Raw genomic sequence first — 17249 nt, 5'->3', positions numbered from 1 at the left:
GAAGGATTTAATTGAATCCATTATAAAATAAACGATTAAATCCAATAACAATTCATTAAAGAATGAACATTATGCATTATCTTCTTAAAAGTGTCAGTACAATATATTCAAGTATACTTTTTAAAAACACTTTTTTATTAAATAAAAATATATTGATACCTTCAAAATCATAAATGGGAATCTTTAATATGAAGTAAAACCCATTCATTTTAGTATTTTTCTAAAAAACGAACAATAAAAATGTCTTCAGTAATGTGATGTTAACGTTTGCCTCGCTACAGTGCCTAACGTTAGGCATCAATGAGTTCGCACAAAGGCGACCGAAATTTGGGATATGTTGAGTTATTTAATTGCAACTATTACAATAAAAGAAAGAACCAAATCCAACAAAAAAAACTTAATGAAGAATCAAAATTATGCATCATATAACCATTCGTATTAAAACTGCAATTAAACCAAAAATTTAACAATAGACTTTATTACTCATACCGATGTATGGCACATCCATACGTAAAGCAAATCTGAAGTCACGCTACAACTACACGAAAAGGAGCGTACTTGAATGGCCCCACAAAATCTTAACAAGGTTATAATACAAAATAATACATATAAGGGAGCAAATATAAGCATCCTGCAGATTCAGAAAACACTTACAAGGTATAATGCAGGGTTGGTATCTTATTTAAGATCCCCTTCCAGTAAAATCAAGACCAACGCAAACAAACAGAACAGGAAACTGAGCTTAAAATCTGGGATATACACGACTTTGCAGCTTCAGTATCTTCTTGTGGAATGCTTTTGTCTCATCTTTTCAATGTATTTGGACGATCTCTTTTAGCAGAAAAAATTCAACATATCATTGAGGGGAGTCATTTCCCCAAACATTGTCCCATGAACCACCACTTGGAGCAGCCTTTGGTGCCTCAATGTAATTTACATCTCCAGAAGAATTGTATGGTCCAGGCAGCCGCTGTCCATTTGGACCTGGTGGGTGAACCTTCTTGGACTTACTTCTAATTCCAAGCAAGCGCAACACAAATCTAGCTAGCTCTCCATACAATAAACCGGAGCGATCAAACAGCTGCATTAGAGATCAAGAAATCATCTTAAATTAAACTACGCTCATAACACAAGAAAATAAAGTGTTATATAATATAGAATGTGTTCCCAGATTTAGCATTGTGCTGCAGACAAATGGGTTCAACAAATGCAATGAAAATGTTACATTATATACCCAACTGGCTTACTGCTACATTAAACTAAATATTACACAAGGTAGAGCGCTTCCTGAGGAAATAACAGCCGTTAATCGGTGTGCTTGGACAAGATTACTTAGTTACTTATAAAAACTGAGTCTTTAGAAAAGCTGGTAAGGACTTCAAATTGGTTTTGCCGGAATAGGTTATTATTCATCATGCGAGACCAAAAAGACCTAAAATTTTGTATGAAAGAGAATGCATCATTTGTATAACCTTTCTCGTAATTTGACAGTAGTATATCTCATTGTTAATATCCAAAGGAGAACAATTCCACCAATCAGTTTTTTAGACAACTTTATGTAAAAAAAACAAAATCATTGTACAGGAGATCCTCCCCAAAGATAAAATTCCAAAGCAATTAAAAACATATCTGACCTTCCTTTTTCACTGGAATATCATTCTTCCAAAGTTCCAACAGCCATAGAAGCTGGGCATACAATTAGCAAATAGACAAAATTACGTAAAATGAAAAGACAATGACGAATAAAAAAACCTGGAGAAGTGCAGTCATGAACAGATGGAAAGCCTGTGTGTTCTGGTCTATGAGTATTGATATTCGACCAAAAAAATTAACCACACCTTGCATCTGTCAATAGAAGAAATGAATTCAACAAATGCCAAAAATAAAAGTTTTAAATAACATATAACATATAACAAAATCATATCCATATTTATATATGTACCTAAATATAATATTCCTATGCTGCTTATGATAACCAGGCACTTTAACTAATAGAAATTTGACTAGAGACCAATAATTCCCAGCTACAAAGTATTAGCAGAATGTTTGGAATCAGTTATTTTCTTCAGAAGCTTTGTCATAAATTGGTTAAAATTAGCAAATATTTCTTCAAAAAATTAACTCAATTAAACAAACACTGATATTACCCTTATTATCATACCGTATTGTCTCACTTGGCTCATAGGCACTCTAACTAATAACAAGATTGAAACATAAGATTTGAATTCTTTTAGCACAACGGCATGCAAACAAAAAAAATGAATGGGTCAACCAACAAACAATCACAAACATGAAGTTGCCAGTGGTAAAGAATTAAATATGACTTAACAGACAAACTAATCTAGCAAACCAAATCGGGAGAAACAATGACCATTCTTCATTTTCATCAATCACCCCTATGGAAGAAAAACTAAACTAACCAAAGTATCATATCACTCACCACACGTAGGACAGAAATCCAAAATCCAGGTGGGGATGGAGGGCCACCAAATGGATTGTTGGGATCTTGATCTCCATAAGGTCCACCACCCATGCCATAACCACCCATTGGACCTCCAAAGCCACTGTTATACATTCCCCCTCCATACATCCCGGACGACCCATACATGCCACCACCATATCCTCCCCTGTACATACTGTTACCACCATAAAGTCCCCCACCATAAGAAGATCCATACATTCCTCCTCCTAGTCCACCATAAGAGGATCCATACATCCCAGTTCCATATCCAGAATTATAATTCATTGTAGAACCATATCCTGCATATTACAATAACAAAATTAACAAGGTTCGTTAAAATACACAAGCAGAGAGAAAAGTTCACATCACGAAACATTTTTCAACAAGGAAGAAGAAACCACCTCCATATGTGCTATTTCCATAATTCTGCTCCCACGGCCTTGTGGGCACGGGCCTCCCAAGAGAATTCCTGTTAACAGCTGCAGTCCTATCAGAAGCAGAAACAATTTCCCCAGGTTTCGCAGTTCCTGAAGCCTCAACTACATCACTCGTATTGCCAGCTGACGGGGGTTTAAAAGGCGCTGGGCCAGACGAGGAACCTGCTTGTTCCCAGGGTTTTGGCGGAGGACCATTTGCTGCCACAAAAAATTTACACACAGCCAAAATATCATAAAATTTTCAGATATCAAAGTGCAGTTCGTAAGAATTTCCAGCGCCATACTTCGTATATATCAATAACAAGAAGCCCTTTTGAGAAAGGTGAGCAAAGGTGAACTTAAGCTGTTTCAAACAATTAGAAACACAAAAATAAAAACTAGCAAGTTGGGAAAATAAATTAGAATATAATCAAAGCATGATTCGATTCCAGTCTGAGGCCAACAGAAAGCATACTCGTTTTCAGAATATTCAGAGTACACATGCTTCAATTTATATAGAAAAAAAGCGGTTGATGAAAATCAATGATATAACAGATCGAAGGAAGGAACAAAAGGGAGGTATTGTTATTTACGTGGAATGCGTAGGATTTTAGGGTTTGGAGAAAACGGAGAACATGGCGATGAAGGAAATAAAAAAAAAAAAAAAGTGTGGGACGTAAAATTGAGCGAGGAAAACGAACCTGAGGGTTGTGGGTTAGGTTCCATGGGAATTGCAGAGAGAAGGCATATAAAGAAGAAGATTGTGTATGCAGAGGTTCAGTTCTTGGCACCAAAGCCAAGCGATTCGGGTGGCTTTCGCCTTACAATTACACGGCGAAGAAGGGGGCGGGTTTTGTTTCGCAGCACCTTCTTTATTTCTTTCATCTTCTATTTTTTTCTATTCTATATTCTGAGGTGGGACCCAACTCCTTCACCTATGTAAAGCATTTCTCCATCTCATCTCATCCAAATCTCAATCAAATGTTTTTTTTTTTCTTTTTTAATTCACAGATAAATTTTCATTCTATTACAAGATTTAATAATTTTTTTAAAATAAAGTTAAAATAACTATTATTATTGGTATAAAAAAATGATAGGCAATTTGCGATATATTATGTTATTAAAAATTGAAATCAATTTGTAATGTCAGATGTTTTTAAAATTTGTCTACTATTAATTCTAGTACTCGAATAGTTTGATTCTATTTCTTTAATTTCAAGATTATGATTAAAGATTCAGGATTAAGTAGAAGTCAGAATATAAAATATGTGTAAGAGGCATTTAAACTCAATACAAGTTAGTATTTGAATACGGTATGTCAATGTTCATTCACATGGAAGAATGATTTTATATAGTATACTTACTGATAGAGAGACAATGTTAATCAAATCGTTCAGATAGAAAACCATATTTTCCAAAGCCAATGCAGAATTGTCGCTCCCAACTACAACAAATTCCTTATCACTTAAAAAGAAAGAAAATAGTTCAAGAGATTTGATTAAAAAATTTGGTAAAATCAGATCATAAAATAATGTGTCTGTTATGCTATTTTCACATATATTTTTATATTTTATTTATCTATTTATCAATTATTAGTTTTATTTTATTTCTTTTCGATCAAACAATTGTTGTATTAACTCATCTTCCATATTTTTTTAGATAATAATTTGAATAAAATACTCTTTATATCATTAAATTATTTTAATGGTTTATAATAATCTAAAAAAAACGTACTAAATTGTTTCAAAATATAGGTTTAACTATACATTTGGTCCCTATTTTTGTTGATTTTATTCAATTTGATTCCTATTTTCGTTTTATATTCAATTAGGTCCTCATTTTTGTCAAATTGTGGTCAATTTGGTCTTTTTTACTAACGGTGTTTAAATAGTTAAAGTTTTTGAACAATACATGTCACGTGTTAGCTCCTGGTTTTTTTGAATTTTTATTTTTTATTTTTTAATTTCAAAAAAAATGTCCACGTGTTAAGTCACAATTGTGTCACGTGTCAGTTTCTGGTAGTATTTTTTTTTTGTTCAATTTAGTCCCTATATTCGTTATTTTTGTTCAATTCAGTCCCTATATTCGTTATTTTTGTTTAATTTAGTCCCAGATTTTGTTAAAATAAAACTATTTGATTTTTAAAATTGACATTATTATTACTTATTTTTTAAATTTAATTATAAATTATAATATTTAATTATTAATTGAATATAATTTTTAGATTCAATTGTTAAATAGAATATAATTATTTAAATATAATTAAAATATAATTATTAAAATTTTAAAAATATATATTAACATTTGTAAAATTTACATTTCAATTTAAAATATTTAATATTTTTATTGCATTTTAGATATTAAATCCTAAAATATTTTATATGTAAATGTTAATTTTACAAATATTAGTTTATTTTTATAAAATATTTTTATATATCAATTTTAAAAATATTTTAGAATATAAATATTAGAAAAAAAATTAATAATTATACTCTTATAATATTTTAAATAATTATATTCTATTTAGAAATTAAATATAAGAATTTATTCTATTTATAATTAAATTTAATAATTTATAATTGAATTTAAAAAATAATAAATTTAAAGGTTAATTTTAGAAAAGACATTAATATAATTTGTATAAAAGATATTAAATTTAGTGTCAATTTGAAAAGAACAAAATTGATTTATTTTAATAAAAATTTGGACTAAATTGAACAAAAATAACGAATATAGAGACTAAATTGAACAAAAAAAATAATACTACCACAAACTGACACGTGGCACTAGCATTGACACGTGGCACAATTGTGACTTGACACGTGGATCATTTTTTTGAAATTAAAAAAATTTAAAAAAAAATTTAAAAAAATTTAAAAAAAATTTAAAAAATTTTTAAAAAAAAATCAAAAAAACCAAAAGCTGACACGTGGCATGTACTGTTCAAAAACGTTAACTATTTAAACACGTTAGTGAAAAGGACCAAATTGACCATAATTTGACGAAAATGAAGACCTGATTAAACGTAAAACGAAAATAGAGACCAAATTAAATAAAATCAACAAAAATATTGATCAAATTTATATTTAAGCCTTAAAAATATATATATACATTCTGCCCACTGCCCAAACGCATTAACCCACTTTACTTCTCTCACACTCACAACCCAACCCACCCACAACGGGCCAATCTCGAAATTTCGAGGAGTTAAACGGGCCATATACTTTTGGACTTAATCCATAAAGCGGGACCCATTTTAGTGAAAAATATGAATGTCATTTAATCACTTCTGACGAAAATAGATAGAGAAATTTTTAACCTAGGGTTTGGTTTATAAACCCGAAAGAAGAGATTTTGAAATTCTAGTGCGAGAGCAAAATCCACTGGCCAAGATCGAGGTTTACCAATTCTTGTGAGTTTATTGATTCCTGTCTTGTTTCTGATCCTGATTGCTTGAGTTTTCGAGTTGATTTCTGTGTTGAATGTTGAGTTGAACCTTGAACATTCTGTTTTGGCTTGGCTTTCTGACATTGTCATGCTGATTGTCATGTCCATAAATTCATGTTGATTGTCATGTTGATTGTCATGTTGATCTTTGAAGCTGACTTGCAAACTTAAGATATTTTTTTTTAGAGCTACATCACCATTTCTTTGATTGAGGCATCCCTACCAATGTTTGATGTTGGGGAGATTGTTGCAGCAGTGACCTTGATGACTTGCGTTGCAGAGAGCAAAACGTCATTTATATGTCTTTTTCATTTTTTCAATCTATTTGAACTTTGATGGACTATTGTATTAATTTGATGGACTATTGTATTAATGCAGTATAGTCGCTAGTGGTGGTACATTTATATATTGTAGTAAGGTTGTTTGTTTTGTGATCAGTTTTATTATACATTGCAGGATTGTTTTTGTTGTCATATTTGAAATCTGATTTTGGGCTAAAAGTTTAACATAGATGAAAAAGCCCGCGGGTCGGGCTCAAAAGTTCATCCCATTTAACCATTTTGGGTCAGTCCGGCCCGATCCTTATAAAACGGACCAAAATCAGGTCGGACTGACCCGTTTTCACATTCCTAAATGCACTGGGTTATATTTGTGGGTTATATTTGATTCACAGCGCTGCCTTGATTATGCCTTCATTTGAAATTGCAAACTATTTCATATTGGATGGTGTCTGCTGATTATTACTGTGTCTGCTGATTATTACTGTGTCTGCTGATTATTACTGTACTGCTGAGTCTTGTTTCATTGTTGAGTTGTGAATTGTAGCAGATCAGTGCCACTTAGCTCTTGTAACAAGAGTCCATGATTCACTTATATGCAGAACAGAACAGTGTTGTGTTATTGTGTTATGTATTCTTATATTTTCATTTAATTAATTTTTGTTTTAATTATTTTTGATTGCTGTTTTATTAGGTTTTGTCATGTCAGGCGACCAACCTCAACCTCCTCCCCCGTTCCATGTAGATTTTGCTATCCATCAAACGGAAAGTTGTTCGGGAACTATTAGGTGGGATAGAGCACTTACGTAAAAGTGCACATTTGCGGGATCAAGAATATACTGAGCTACAACAACATTATAACGCCCCGCAGAGAATTCAGGAAATTCAGAAGAGAAGGGATAGGAAATTCAGAAGAGAAGGATGACATTCAAAGAGAAATAAATAATCTTCGGAATGAATTTCTGCACGTGATCTCTTCCCACATTATCTTGCCGAGTAACCAACCATAATAAATCACTCTCAGACAAACTTTCAACGAGTGCTAACGATATAGTTTTTGTGACAAAAGTTGCTGAATAAATCACTCAGAATGAAACAATAGTTACTTTTGCTTTGGCACACCAGTTTATAAAAAAACAATATTATAATCTGAGCAGAAGTAAGGTCATATAATATTCTAAATAATGTATCAGTAGTAAGGATATATATTTGAAACAATTACATTATCTAACTTTATACCTGCAACATACTTATACTTATGTATACATTATACTTATTTTAGTTGTATTCATTTATCTAACGATAGAAAACATTTTCAAAACACTTTTTTCTTTCTCTTCTCTATTGTAAATAAGTACAAATGATATTTTAAAAATTATTTATTAACATTAATATCTTTTACGACATACTTACAGAAGTTTATTTTTTAAGTGTGAATATTTTGAACATTTTAATATTAATTCCTTTCTATTTTAAAAATAAATGTATAACAATAAATTTTTAATATTAATATCATTATTAAAAATTGTGAGAGAAGTTAATAAACATTCAAGTTTAAAATATAAATATTAGATGGTATAAAAAAATGTAAATAGTAAACAATTTAAAATTACAAAAATAGATTTGTTTAATAGTAAAGTTGTCATGTTTTAGCACAAATTCATCTTTTAAACTCTTATTTATAAACTTTACTTTGAAATAACAAATTATAAATAACTTAATAAGTAATTTTGTTTCAAAATACAATTGCATTAAATACAGTAAATATTTATTTTTAATTTAATAACGATGTCATTATTCAATTATTTATTTATTCGTCTTTATCATTTGAAGTCCGAAAAGATGCAATCACCAAATCTACAATAACTTTTATAATCGCCTTGGGGCGATACTGAATTAGTAGTCGTTGTAGCCACGTAACTTGGATTTGTCCTCTTTTATCCATACAACCATACTTTAGCTATATTATGTCATTGAGAATCAATCTATCCAGATACTGTCTATTTACAATTACAGAGTGCGATCACAGCATTGCAGAACTGTTTACCTCAGTCCTGATTACTGCCACTACCACTACAAATTTCTATTCTGCTGCTATGTGTTCGATCGATATGTACAGAACTATGAATTTAACACGCAATACTTCCAATGAACCGCACCTTTCTATCTTCCAAAAAGATATTCAGAAATGATAATTTGACAATGCACTACGTTTGGATAATTGAAGCTTTTCACTTGGCGTAGGTGGCTTGTGGCTAACATTCAAACTCCTCAAGATGCAGAACCTTTAGAAGATTCCGAAAAACTAACATCATCTTGTCAAAGTGAGACTTTAATTTTCACATTGAAGTCGCCAACCACATCTATGAGCTGCCTCCCAAGTAGCTATTACTACTGCCAGAACTGCTTAAAATGGAAGGCAAATCACGGACAAGAAACCTGACGCTGCATGTACCAATATCATCCAATATGTCTAGACACTCTTGCAAATCAGCATCATTCACCAACATCACCCATTCCTCTTCATCATCTAGATATTTCAGCTGGAATGACCCAGTTTGTAGTTTGAATCTTGCTGCAACTTCTTCATATAACCTGAAACAACCAGCAGATCGATCGAACTTGAATCGAACGGTGTCTTCTCTATAGATAGCTTTGACAATTAGTTTTGACCCACTATCAACGATGGTTGACTTAACTTTGGACTGATTCTGGTTCTTGAAGCTCTGAGAACCTGATGAAATGCTATGCATCATTGAACCAGAGTCATTAGATGAGTCTGTCAAGCTTGAGGAACTGGGGTGGTTAGGTTCAACAACCCCAGCATCCCCATCTACACCAATGTCCATCTCCTTACCAATCAAGGAATTTGAACTCTGACCAAGAATACTGCATTTAAAGTTTTCTACTCTCAAACCACTCTTGTTCCGAGTCCATTTATCTTGTTCTTTTGCAAGAACAGAGCCCAAACAAGCTTGCTCAGGACAATTCTGCACCTTGGTGCAAAGGCTTTCCATTTCGCATGACCCATCGTCAATTGCCACTGATTTTGAATCTTCACAACAGCCAACGGAAAAAGCATTGGTTTTCTTCAATTTTTCCTCCATCTTAAATGAAAAATTCTCAACTTCATTACAAGGTGCAGATGGTACCGGGACTGCTTCTTGTGTAATAGGTGCAGGGTCTTTTATAATACTTTTCTCAGGAAACAGAAGACTTTTATGTGCATCAGTTTCCTGGATGATTGACCCTCTTGCCACGAATGCCCCCATAGAGGGATCAAACTTCAACCCTCCCTCCACTCCTCGGACAGAGTCGAGCACAGTCTGTATCTTCTTCAGTGATCGATTCACTTTATTAATCTTGCGGGACGGCCACCTTGAGATTCCATGTTGCCTACATATCCTTTTCAGAGTTGTCGGGCAAACTGGTCAAAGGAGAAATATTTGCCAATAAAAAATTGTTTCAATTAACAAGAATTTCCTTTCAGAAATACTGAACATCTCTTATGGACGACGAAATGGTACTCTTTATTTAAGATAGAACAGTTGTATCACATATCAAGTAAAATTGTTACTAACGAGGAAGCTAAGATACTGCAATTACCACTCTTTAAACAACCCTCTTGTATCATTCAATATAATACGAACAATTGAGTTCTTCAAATAAAAGGTGCCACATATGCAATCAGCACCATTTAAACAACTCCGTCATAAGATACATGGTGAAATGCATTCATTGTTTTCCACACTAAATAGTAACTGAAGAAAAAAAATAAAATTCATAATAGCTTTCAGAAGGTATACAGCCCAAAATGATGGTTAAGATCGACCCATATAACCCAAAAAGTGCAAATCTGATAAAAAATCTAACACCAGTCATCTTAATCTAAAATAAATAAGCCAGTTCAATGAATATACGGAAATTAGTATAAATAATGTTGAAATCTAACCACCGATGTTTTTTGCAGCATCCTTCAGACTACCAGAAAAGTATTGTTGGAGAACACTCAAGGTAACATTCTTCTCTGATGTACTTCTATTTTTCTGGACCTGTCTTTTTGCTCCATTTCTTCCCTACACGACAAAAAAGATGTCTCAAGGAAATATTAAAAACTGTTACATCACTCATAACTTAAAAAGTTGATGCATAAACTATATCAAGTTTGCTCTCAATTAGCAGACAACTTTGTCACATAAAAAGAAAGAAATATAACGAGCATTCAGTGTTTCTCCAGTGATCTACTCCACAGTTCATAATCACTTGCAGTAGATTTGTCCATAAATGGAGCAGCAATTTCACATTTAATTCTGCCACTATATCAATATAATAATAAATTATTAACATCTAATCTTGTGCAATCTTCCTGGTTAAGAATTATCAGAAATTTATGAAGATTAAGAACTTTAAAAAAGTTTATTATATACATTAGGTAGCCATTCATTTCACGAGGAAAATTATTCGCAAACTTGGACATCAAGAAGAACTATTACAAAAAAATTTGCAAGATAATAAAATATATTTATTCCGTCCAAAAAATAGCATGTGTACCTGAATAGCAGAAGGCTCAATTTCATTGTCTCCAGCGTTAGTTGCTGTCAATGACATCTTTGGGACAGAATGATAGTCACCATTTATTAATGGTACTCCAGAGTTCTGACGTGACAAAGGAGAAAAATAGGGGGCATTTTTCTTTTCAAATCCTTCTTGTGAACTTTCTATTCTTGATGATTCAGCATCTGACACAGTCCTCAAACTACTACAAATTCTCTGCATGGTACCTGAGAGGTTGTCTAATAAAAGTTGCTGCTCTGAACCCCCAGTCATGTTAACAGGCAGAAAGAATTCCAATATGTAATCATCATGATTGGTATAAGTACTCCTTAGCCTAATTGCAACTGCAGCATTCAAATTATACTTGCGTGCATGATGGACAAGTGGATATTCACTAATATCATATGCCTTCACATCAGGACAAAAGAAAGGATGATTTGATCGAAGAGCTTTCCCAGCTATACCTTTCCCTTCCTCAATATGATGTTCTGTGCATGCACGGACAAATCCTGCCAGTGCTCTATCAGTTATATAGCAAGCAGATTCTTCAAGGCAGAGTATGCTTTTTCTACTAATAGTTGAATGGCACCCTTTAATTCGTATCCTTGTAGCTTCACCTCTTGATCCCTCAGTGTAACAACAGGGAAGCCATGTAAGTGCCAGCGGTAATCTATGTGCATGACAGACAGAACGTAACACATCAACTATCTCAGTCAATGTAGCCTTTTTGTTGTTTGAAAGACACTGCAGAAGAAGAAATAATATTGCAGGTGAAAAATACAGATAAAACCACATCTCAATTAAGGTGGGCCAGGTGGGGTAATATCAATAGGCAAAATAAATAAACAAATTCACAAAAATACCTGGGGAAGACATCGAAGAGGCTTGGCAGTGCTTAAATTTACATTCTGCAAAAAATCATTATAAATACATTATCATTACTGCCTGCAACTATAGTATAATGTTCAAATTCATAAAAGTGTAAATAGTCATTCGGTACAAAAAGTATCGACATATTTCACTTTAAGTACGGTGAGAAAAAAAAAATTACAGTGTTAGTATAAAAACTTTAATTCCATTAGTTTTATTTGAACTCCGTTGATGGTTAAGGTAAATAAAAATGTGTTTGGTCTCTAGTAATTGTTATGTGAAAATTAACGTTAACATGCAATTAAACTTGAAGGAACCACCTAAGGATATTTCAATTTACAAAGCGAAAGGCAAAGGTTCCTTCGATGTTAATTACATATAAATGTTAGTTTTCCCTTTAATAAAGGCACATGACAATTAATAAAGACCAAACGCACGTTCAATCACCTTAACGATCAAAGGAGTTGAAACAAAATTAACGGAATTAAAGTTGTTGTACTAAGACTGATATTTTTTCCTTATTACACTAAAAATGAAATATGTCAATACTTGTACTGAACTAACTATTTACTCTTCATAAAATATAGAAAAAAAGGTTACATTTGGTAAGAATTTGAAGAGTTCATGCATAGAAAAAAAGGGTTACTTTTCTAACTGATTGAAGAGCAGCTCCTTAAATGTGAAAAACAAGTCAAATTATACAATGGAGGGTTGAATTGTGTATTAAAACATTTGGAAATATTCGCAATGAATTGTTTGATGAAAGCTCAGTCAGATGCAAGATTTTGAGCTGACAAACAATAAGTCAAAGACCTTCAAAAACTTAGTCTATAAAATCTCTCATTCTTTAGCTTACTTTTAATAACATGCAAAGTAAACTAGTTCATAGAAAGAAAGATTTACTCTTGGTATTATACTGGTTCATAAGTAAAAGTAGACTAATATGTCAGTATGTTGTTTTGTGGTTATGACTTGTTAATTATGACGAATTGTGTTGTATATCCTTTCATGCTTTGAATTAGTTTAAATTGAGTGTGTTGTGGCTTCATCTTTTTGGAGCCTTGAATTAGTTTGCTCGCAATGTGATTGACTACTTGCGTTATTGCTTCAACTAGGTAGGACAAATTGTGTTTAGTTCTATTATCAAAATATACTTATTGTTTGACAATTTCATTATTTCAAAACATTGAACCAACTTAATTTAACATGAGAATTCTTCATTGGGTTGGGTCATGGATTTATCCAAACCCAACCAACCTAACCCAACTTAACTTGTACATACCCCTAAAAGCATTCTACTTCCACGTATATTTGTAACAGAGGAGTAACAAATAAAGCGCAAGGAAAATTCTGAATTTTATGGTGAAGGACACCAGGTAAACTATCATCAAACTCATTATGAAATGTAGTGAGACAGACAAAAAAGTGCAGAAAGGCAAGTAATATTGGAAAAAGAAAAAGATACCTGGAGTGCACGGGAAACAATTTCAAATTCTCTGTTGAAATCTGGCTTTTCCTTTGTAGTCACAATTTCCAGTACAGCACAACATAGAAATTCCGAGTGCAAATCAAAAATGGGAAATGCAATTGATCCACGAACATGGTGATTAATTGCATGCTCGAACCTTAGGTACTCATTCATACTGTAATAACCAACATTTGACGTCCACTCATGAACTTTGGAGGTAAATACACGACCAGGAAGTCCTAGGAAACAACCAGATTTTCCTTCTGCAGAAAATGTAAATGTCCTGGACACTTCACGGTACCCTGCAAGCATTTGATCTAGCAAATAAGGTTGTTCACTCGTGCTTAAGATGAATTGGTCACCATCCTTTATGGGTACCCAAACTTGTGCCAATATTCCCCCTCCAGCTGATTCCTTAAAGAAGGACAAAGCCCTCAGCATTCTCTCATCAAGTGATAAAGCAGGTGGCCTGGACATTATATAATTTCCTGCATCAGAGTTGTTCAGATGTTGAGAAGAGTCATTAATTTTTAACTTAGAATTCAACTTATTTGCTTCATTTTCATCATTTAAGAAACCAAGAAGGGTGTCCACTTGCTGACAGGCAACTTTCTCCCCATAAATGCGGGGGCTTTCCATATCGTTGTCATTTCTGCCAGCTCCTGACATATAGCATTGCCCATTGTTCTGTTGGACTAGGTTGAATCCATCAGGCAATGAATAGGGTAATGAAGCAAATGACGGAAGCTCATTAGCCAAAATCTGATCAGATATGGATGGGCTGTTGCACAAACCAGCATAAGTATCAAAGTTCATGAGCTCTGAGAAGCTATTGGGCATATCCTCTGATATTGAATTGCTCATTCTGCCATCTAATGATGTTGATCCCACCAACTGAGTTCCCGAAGATTGCCAATCCCCAATTTCTCTTTCCTTGGAGGAAAAGGGGTATTCCATACTTGGTTTGGAAATCAAACTTCCTGAAAAATTTAACCAATGCTAGAGTTCCTCTGTGTAAAAATTTGCATGAGACGCCGCTTCCATATTCACCAGCACTCTCGAAGTCTGTAAGTTGTCCACTTAAATTAGCTAGCTTATCAATCAAGCAAATTAACATCAGAAAAAAAAAAACCAAAAAATAAAATTTTCACATCGATAATTAGAATCCTACAACATCACAACAGCAGATTTTTGAGAATGGTAAGTTGGAAGCCCATGCCCAAGCCAGGATATGCAACTGCTCTAAAAACATTTAAAATAACAAAATAAAACTTCAGTTCTTTAAACAAAACAAAAAACAAAAAAACTGCATAGGAAAAATATTAGAAATCCAATATCAGTATGCATATGCATACTTCGTATTTCCTGATTGCATTTCGTTGAGCTGATTTAAAGTCCTTTTACAATCTCGATATATGTTAAATATTAATTATTAATCTAACGCCATCATATCCATCTCTCTAACTCATTTTCTACAGTCTTCACACTATAGAGAATCCGGATCCATAAACAACAACTTAAAGGCCGAGGTTCCCATACCTCAAAGCTACGCATCCAAACCCCAAAGAGAATTCCAATCCACAAAAAGCCACAACACAACTGGAACTAGATATAGAGGAGAAAATACATTTCAAACATACACCTTAAAAACAACAAGCCATTAAGAAACCCACAAAGTTAACTCAATAACAAGGAACTTAGTTAGGGTTCCCAAAACCTGAATGTTGAGGAATAAAACGGCGTAAAGTACAAGGGACCTAGAATTTCGAAAATCTTGTCAACGACCGGCAAATTGTGAGGGACTCCAATCCTCGTTATTATGTGTGAACTGTTAACATAGTTTAAAAAAAAAAATTGAGGTAGACGACAATTTTGACAAAGCAATTGAGGATTTCTAACACGTGAACCCTAGAAATGGGTTTGGTGAGAGTGGCAGCGAGTCTAACCGACCTTAAAATCCTCGACCATGACGAAATCCCTGCTCATAGAATTCAACAAAACAGGGGCAACTCAGCTCTGAAGTTGACGCAGTGAGAATTTAAAATTCTGGAAATGGAAATAATTTAGAGAAAAAAAAAACGAAAGTATTGCTGAAAAGAAAAGAACGAGAAAGTTGTAGCTGAAAACTGAATTCGTTGGACGGAAGAATCAGAGAGAAGGTTTTGGTTTGGGTTGCTAAAAGCGGAAAGACGGTTTTCATAGCCGTTTTCACCTTTGTACGGCGTTCTTAACTATGTGAACTCACTCGTCTCTTCCGTTTTAGATCTCAATTTTTTTATATAAATTAATTAAATATCTCCCATTGATTCACTTTCCTTCAAGAATCTCGCTGTTTAGTTTATAATTATAAATAAATAAAAGAAACTTGCTCTACGGTTCCTACGTAGTAAAATATTATTGCAGTCAATTCAATTGAATTCGATATCTTGTAACTCAATATTAATTTTTATTTCGTCAATTGAAATTATATTATGCAAAAAAAGAAAATATTACTAATGGTATAATAGTATGCATAAGTTATAGTAATTATTTTCACTTCATGGCTAAATAGATTATGGCATCAAAGTTCAACGCAACAATTACTTTTAATTTAATGAAATTTATTAAAGTACTTACATTGTAAGAACGTGGTTGATAGAAATTGGAATCTTAATAATACCTTTTTTTTCTAGAGACAGAAATGAAACATTGTTTTGACGTTTCTAATTATGGCAATAAGGCGCTTTAAGTCAACTTCTAACAATGTAAACCAAATATCTGCTCAAAGTATTTTAATTGTATATATTATATTAGTAATGTGTAATTATTGCCTAATTTCACTATTCATCACTAAATCCACCTTATGATTTGATAGTTTTATTTATGCAAATTATTTACCTTTTCTTCTCTAAATTTATCTTTGCTCTGTTGGGTATTATACCGCAATATTTATTTTTTACTCATTATATGCTGTAATATATACGCACGTCAAGTATTTATTTATGTTTCTGAATATACCTCGCGAAAACAGATTGGTAATTATTAAAGTATAAAAAAAATCGTGTTTTTTAGAATTTTGCTTTTTGAGTTTTCTTAAAATACTATTTGTTTTATATATTGGGTGAAATAAAGCCTTTTTTTTAAATACAATTATATTTTACACATATGATAATATTTCTATCTACATGAATTTTAAGAGTTATTGCACGCTCAAGTCAAGATTATAAAAAAGATATTGAATAGTCAATTGGAATATGTATGGTTTATTCTTTAGAGATGAATTTTAGTTTATGATATACTAAAATATAAATAGTGTTATAATCATTCAAAACTAATATATAGAAAATAAGTTATAGCTGTGTAAGTAAATTATATTATTTTAATAACAATACAATATTACACAAATTACTAATTAAAAAATATCTATATGCAACTTTTAATTTTTTCATTAGAAATTGTGTTTAAGTGTAATCCATCTCACATAACTCATATCAATCGAAACATGTATATTTTACTGGAAACTAAAAAAATCTCATTAAAACAGGTTATAATACTATATTTAAAAATTAGTTTAAGTTTAGGTATAATTCATTCTTGTAAAACTAATTTGTAAAATCATGACTTTGTCCATTTAAAATTGTAATGTTATATATAAATATTGTCTATGCTAATTCTTTAAAGAGTTCAAGGAAAGATCCTTGGAAAATTCCATATATAGGTAGAGTTGAATGATAATTATGAGTGATGTTATAATAATGCTTACAAAATGTTTTTAT

The 17249-nt window shown here is 32.3% G+C and overlaps 2 protein-coding genes and 1 long non-coding RNA gene across 14 annotated transcripts; 1 reads left to right on the top strand and 2 right to left on the bottom strand.

The window, feature by feature from the left end:
- Positions 1-450: 450 nt before the first annotated feature.
- LOC114185125 (peroxisomal membrane protein 13-like) lies at positions 451-3775 on the bottom strand. 2 transcript variants are annotated; one of them, XM_028072658.2, is made up of 5 exons: positions 3579-3775; positions 2863-3096; positions 2441-2760; positions 1753-1845; positions 451-1081 (listed from the first exon to the last, which is right to left on the bottom strand). In XM_028072658.2, the coding sequence occupies exons 1-5, from the start codon at positions 3601-3603 to the stop codon at positions 857-859; spliced, it is 897 nt and encodes a 298-aa protein (XP_027928459.1). In that variant the 5' UTR covers positions 3604-3775; the 3' UTR covers positions 451-856. The 2 variants fall into 2 exon arrangements, 1 of the variants encoding a protein (XP_027928459.1); XR_003604752.2 differs by having other exon boundaries at positions 816-1081; positions 1635-1845.
- A 2264-nt stretch (positions 3776-6039) lies between these two features.
- LOC114185718 (uncharacterized) lies at positions 6040-7752 on the top strand. Its single transcript, XR_003604885.2, has 2 exons — positions 6040-6289; positions 7297-7752. It is a non-coding gene; the product is annotated as an uncharacterized LOC114185718 (long non-coding RNA).
- Positions 7753-8537: 785 nt separating this feature from the next.
- LOC114185922 (protein NLP8-like) lies at positions 8538-15760 on the bottom strand. Of its 11 annotated transcripts, XM_028073877.2 has the most exons (9): positions 15445-15760; positions 15212-15322; positions 15034-15099; positions 14666-14736; positions 13492-14559; positions 12020-12064; positions 11154-11900; positions 10555-10678; positions 8538-10029 (listed from the first exon to the last, which is right to left on the bottom strand). In XM_028073877.2, the coding sequence occupies exons 5-9, from the start codon at positions 14449-14451 to the stop codon at positions 8966-8968; spliced, it is 2940 nt and encodes a 979-aa protein (XP_027929678.1). In that variant the 5' UTR covers positions 14452-14559; positions 14666-14736; positions 15034-15099; positions 15212-15322; positions 15445-15760; the 3' UTR covers positions 8538-8965. The 11 variants fall into 11 exon arrangements, with proteins under 11 accessions (XP_027929678.1, XP_027929683.1, XP_027929682.1 ...); XM_028073882.2 differs by lacking the exon at positions 14666-14736; XM_028073881.2 differs by lacking the exon at positions 15034-15099.
- Positions 15761-17249: the final 1489 nt, after the last annotated feature.

The sequence above is a fragment of the Vigna unguiculata genome, chromosome 5 (assembly GCF_037176805.1).
Source record: "Vigna unguiculata cultivar grain cowpea cultivar isolate G323 ecotype 2 chromosome 5, ASM3717680v1, whole genome shotgun sequence".
NCBI lineage: Eukaryota > Viridiplantae > Streptophyta > Magnoliopsida > Fabales > Fabaceae > Vigna > Vigna unguiculata.
Note: the sequence above shows the minus strand (reverse complement) of the source record. Positions and strands in the feature narration are given on the sequence as shown.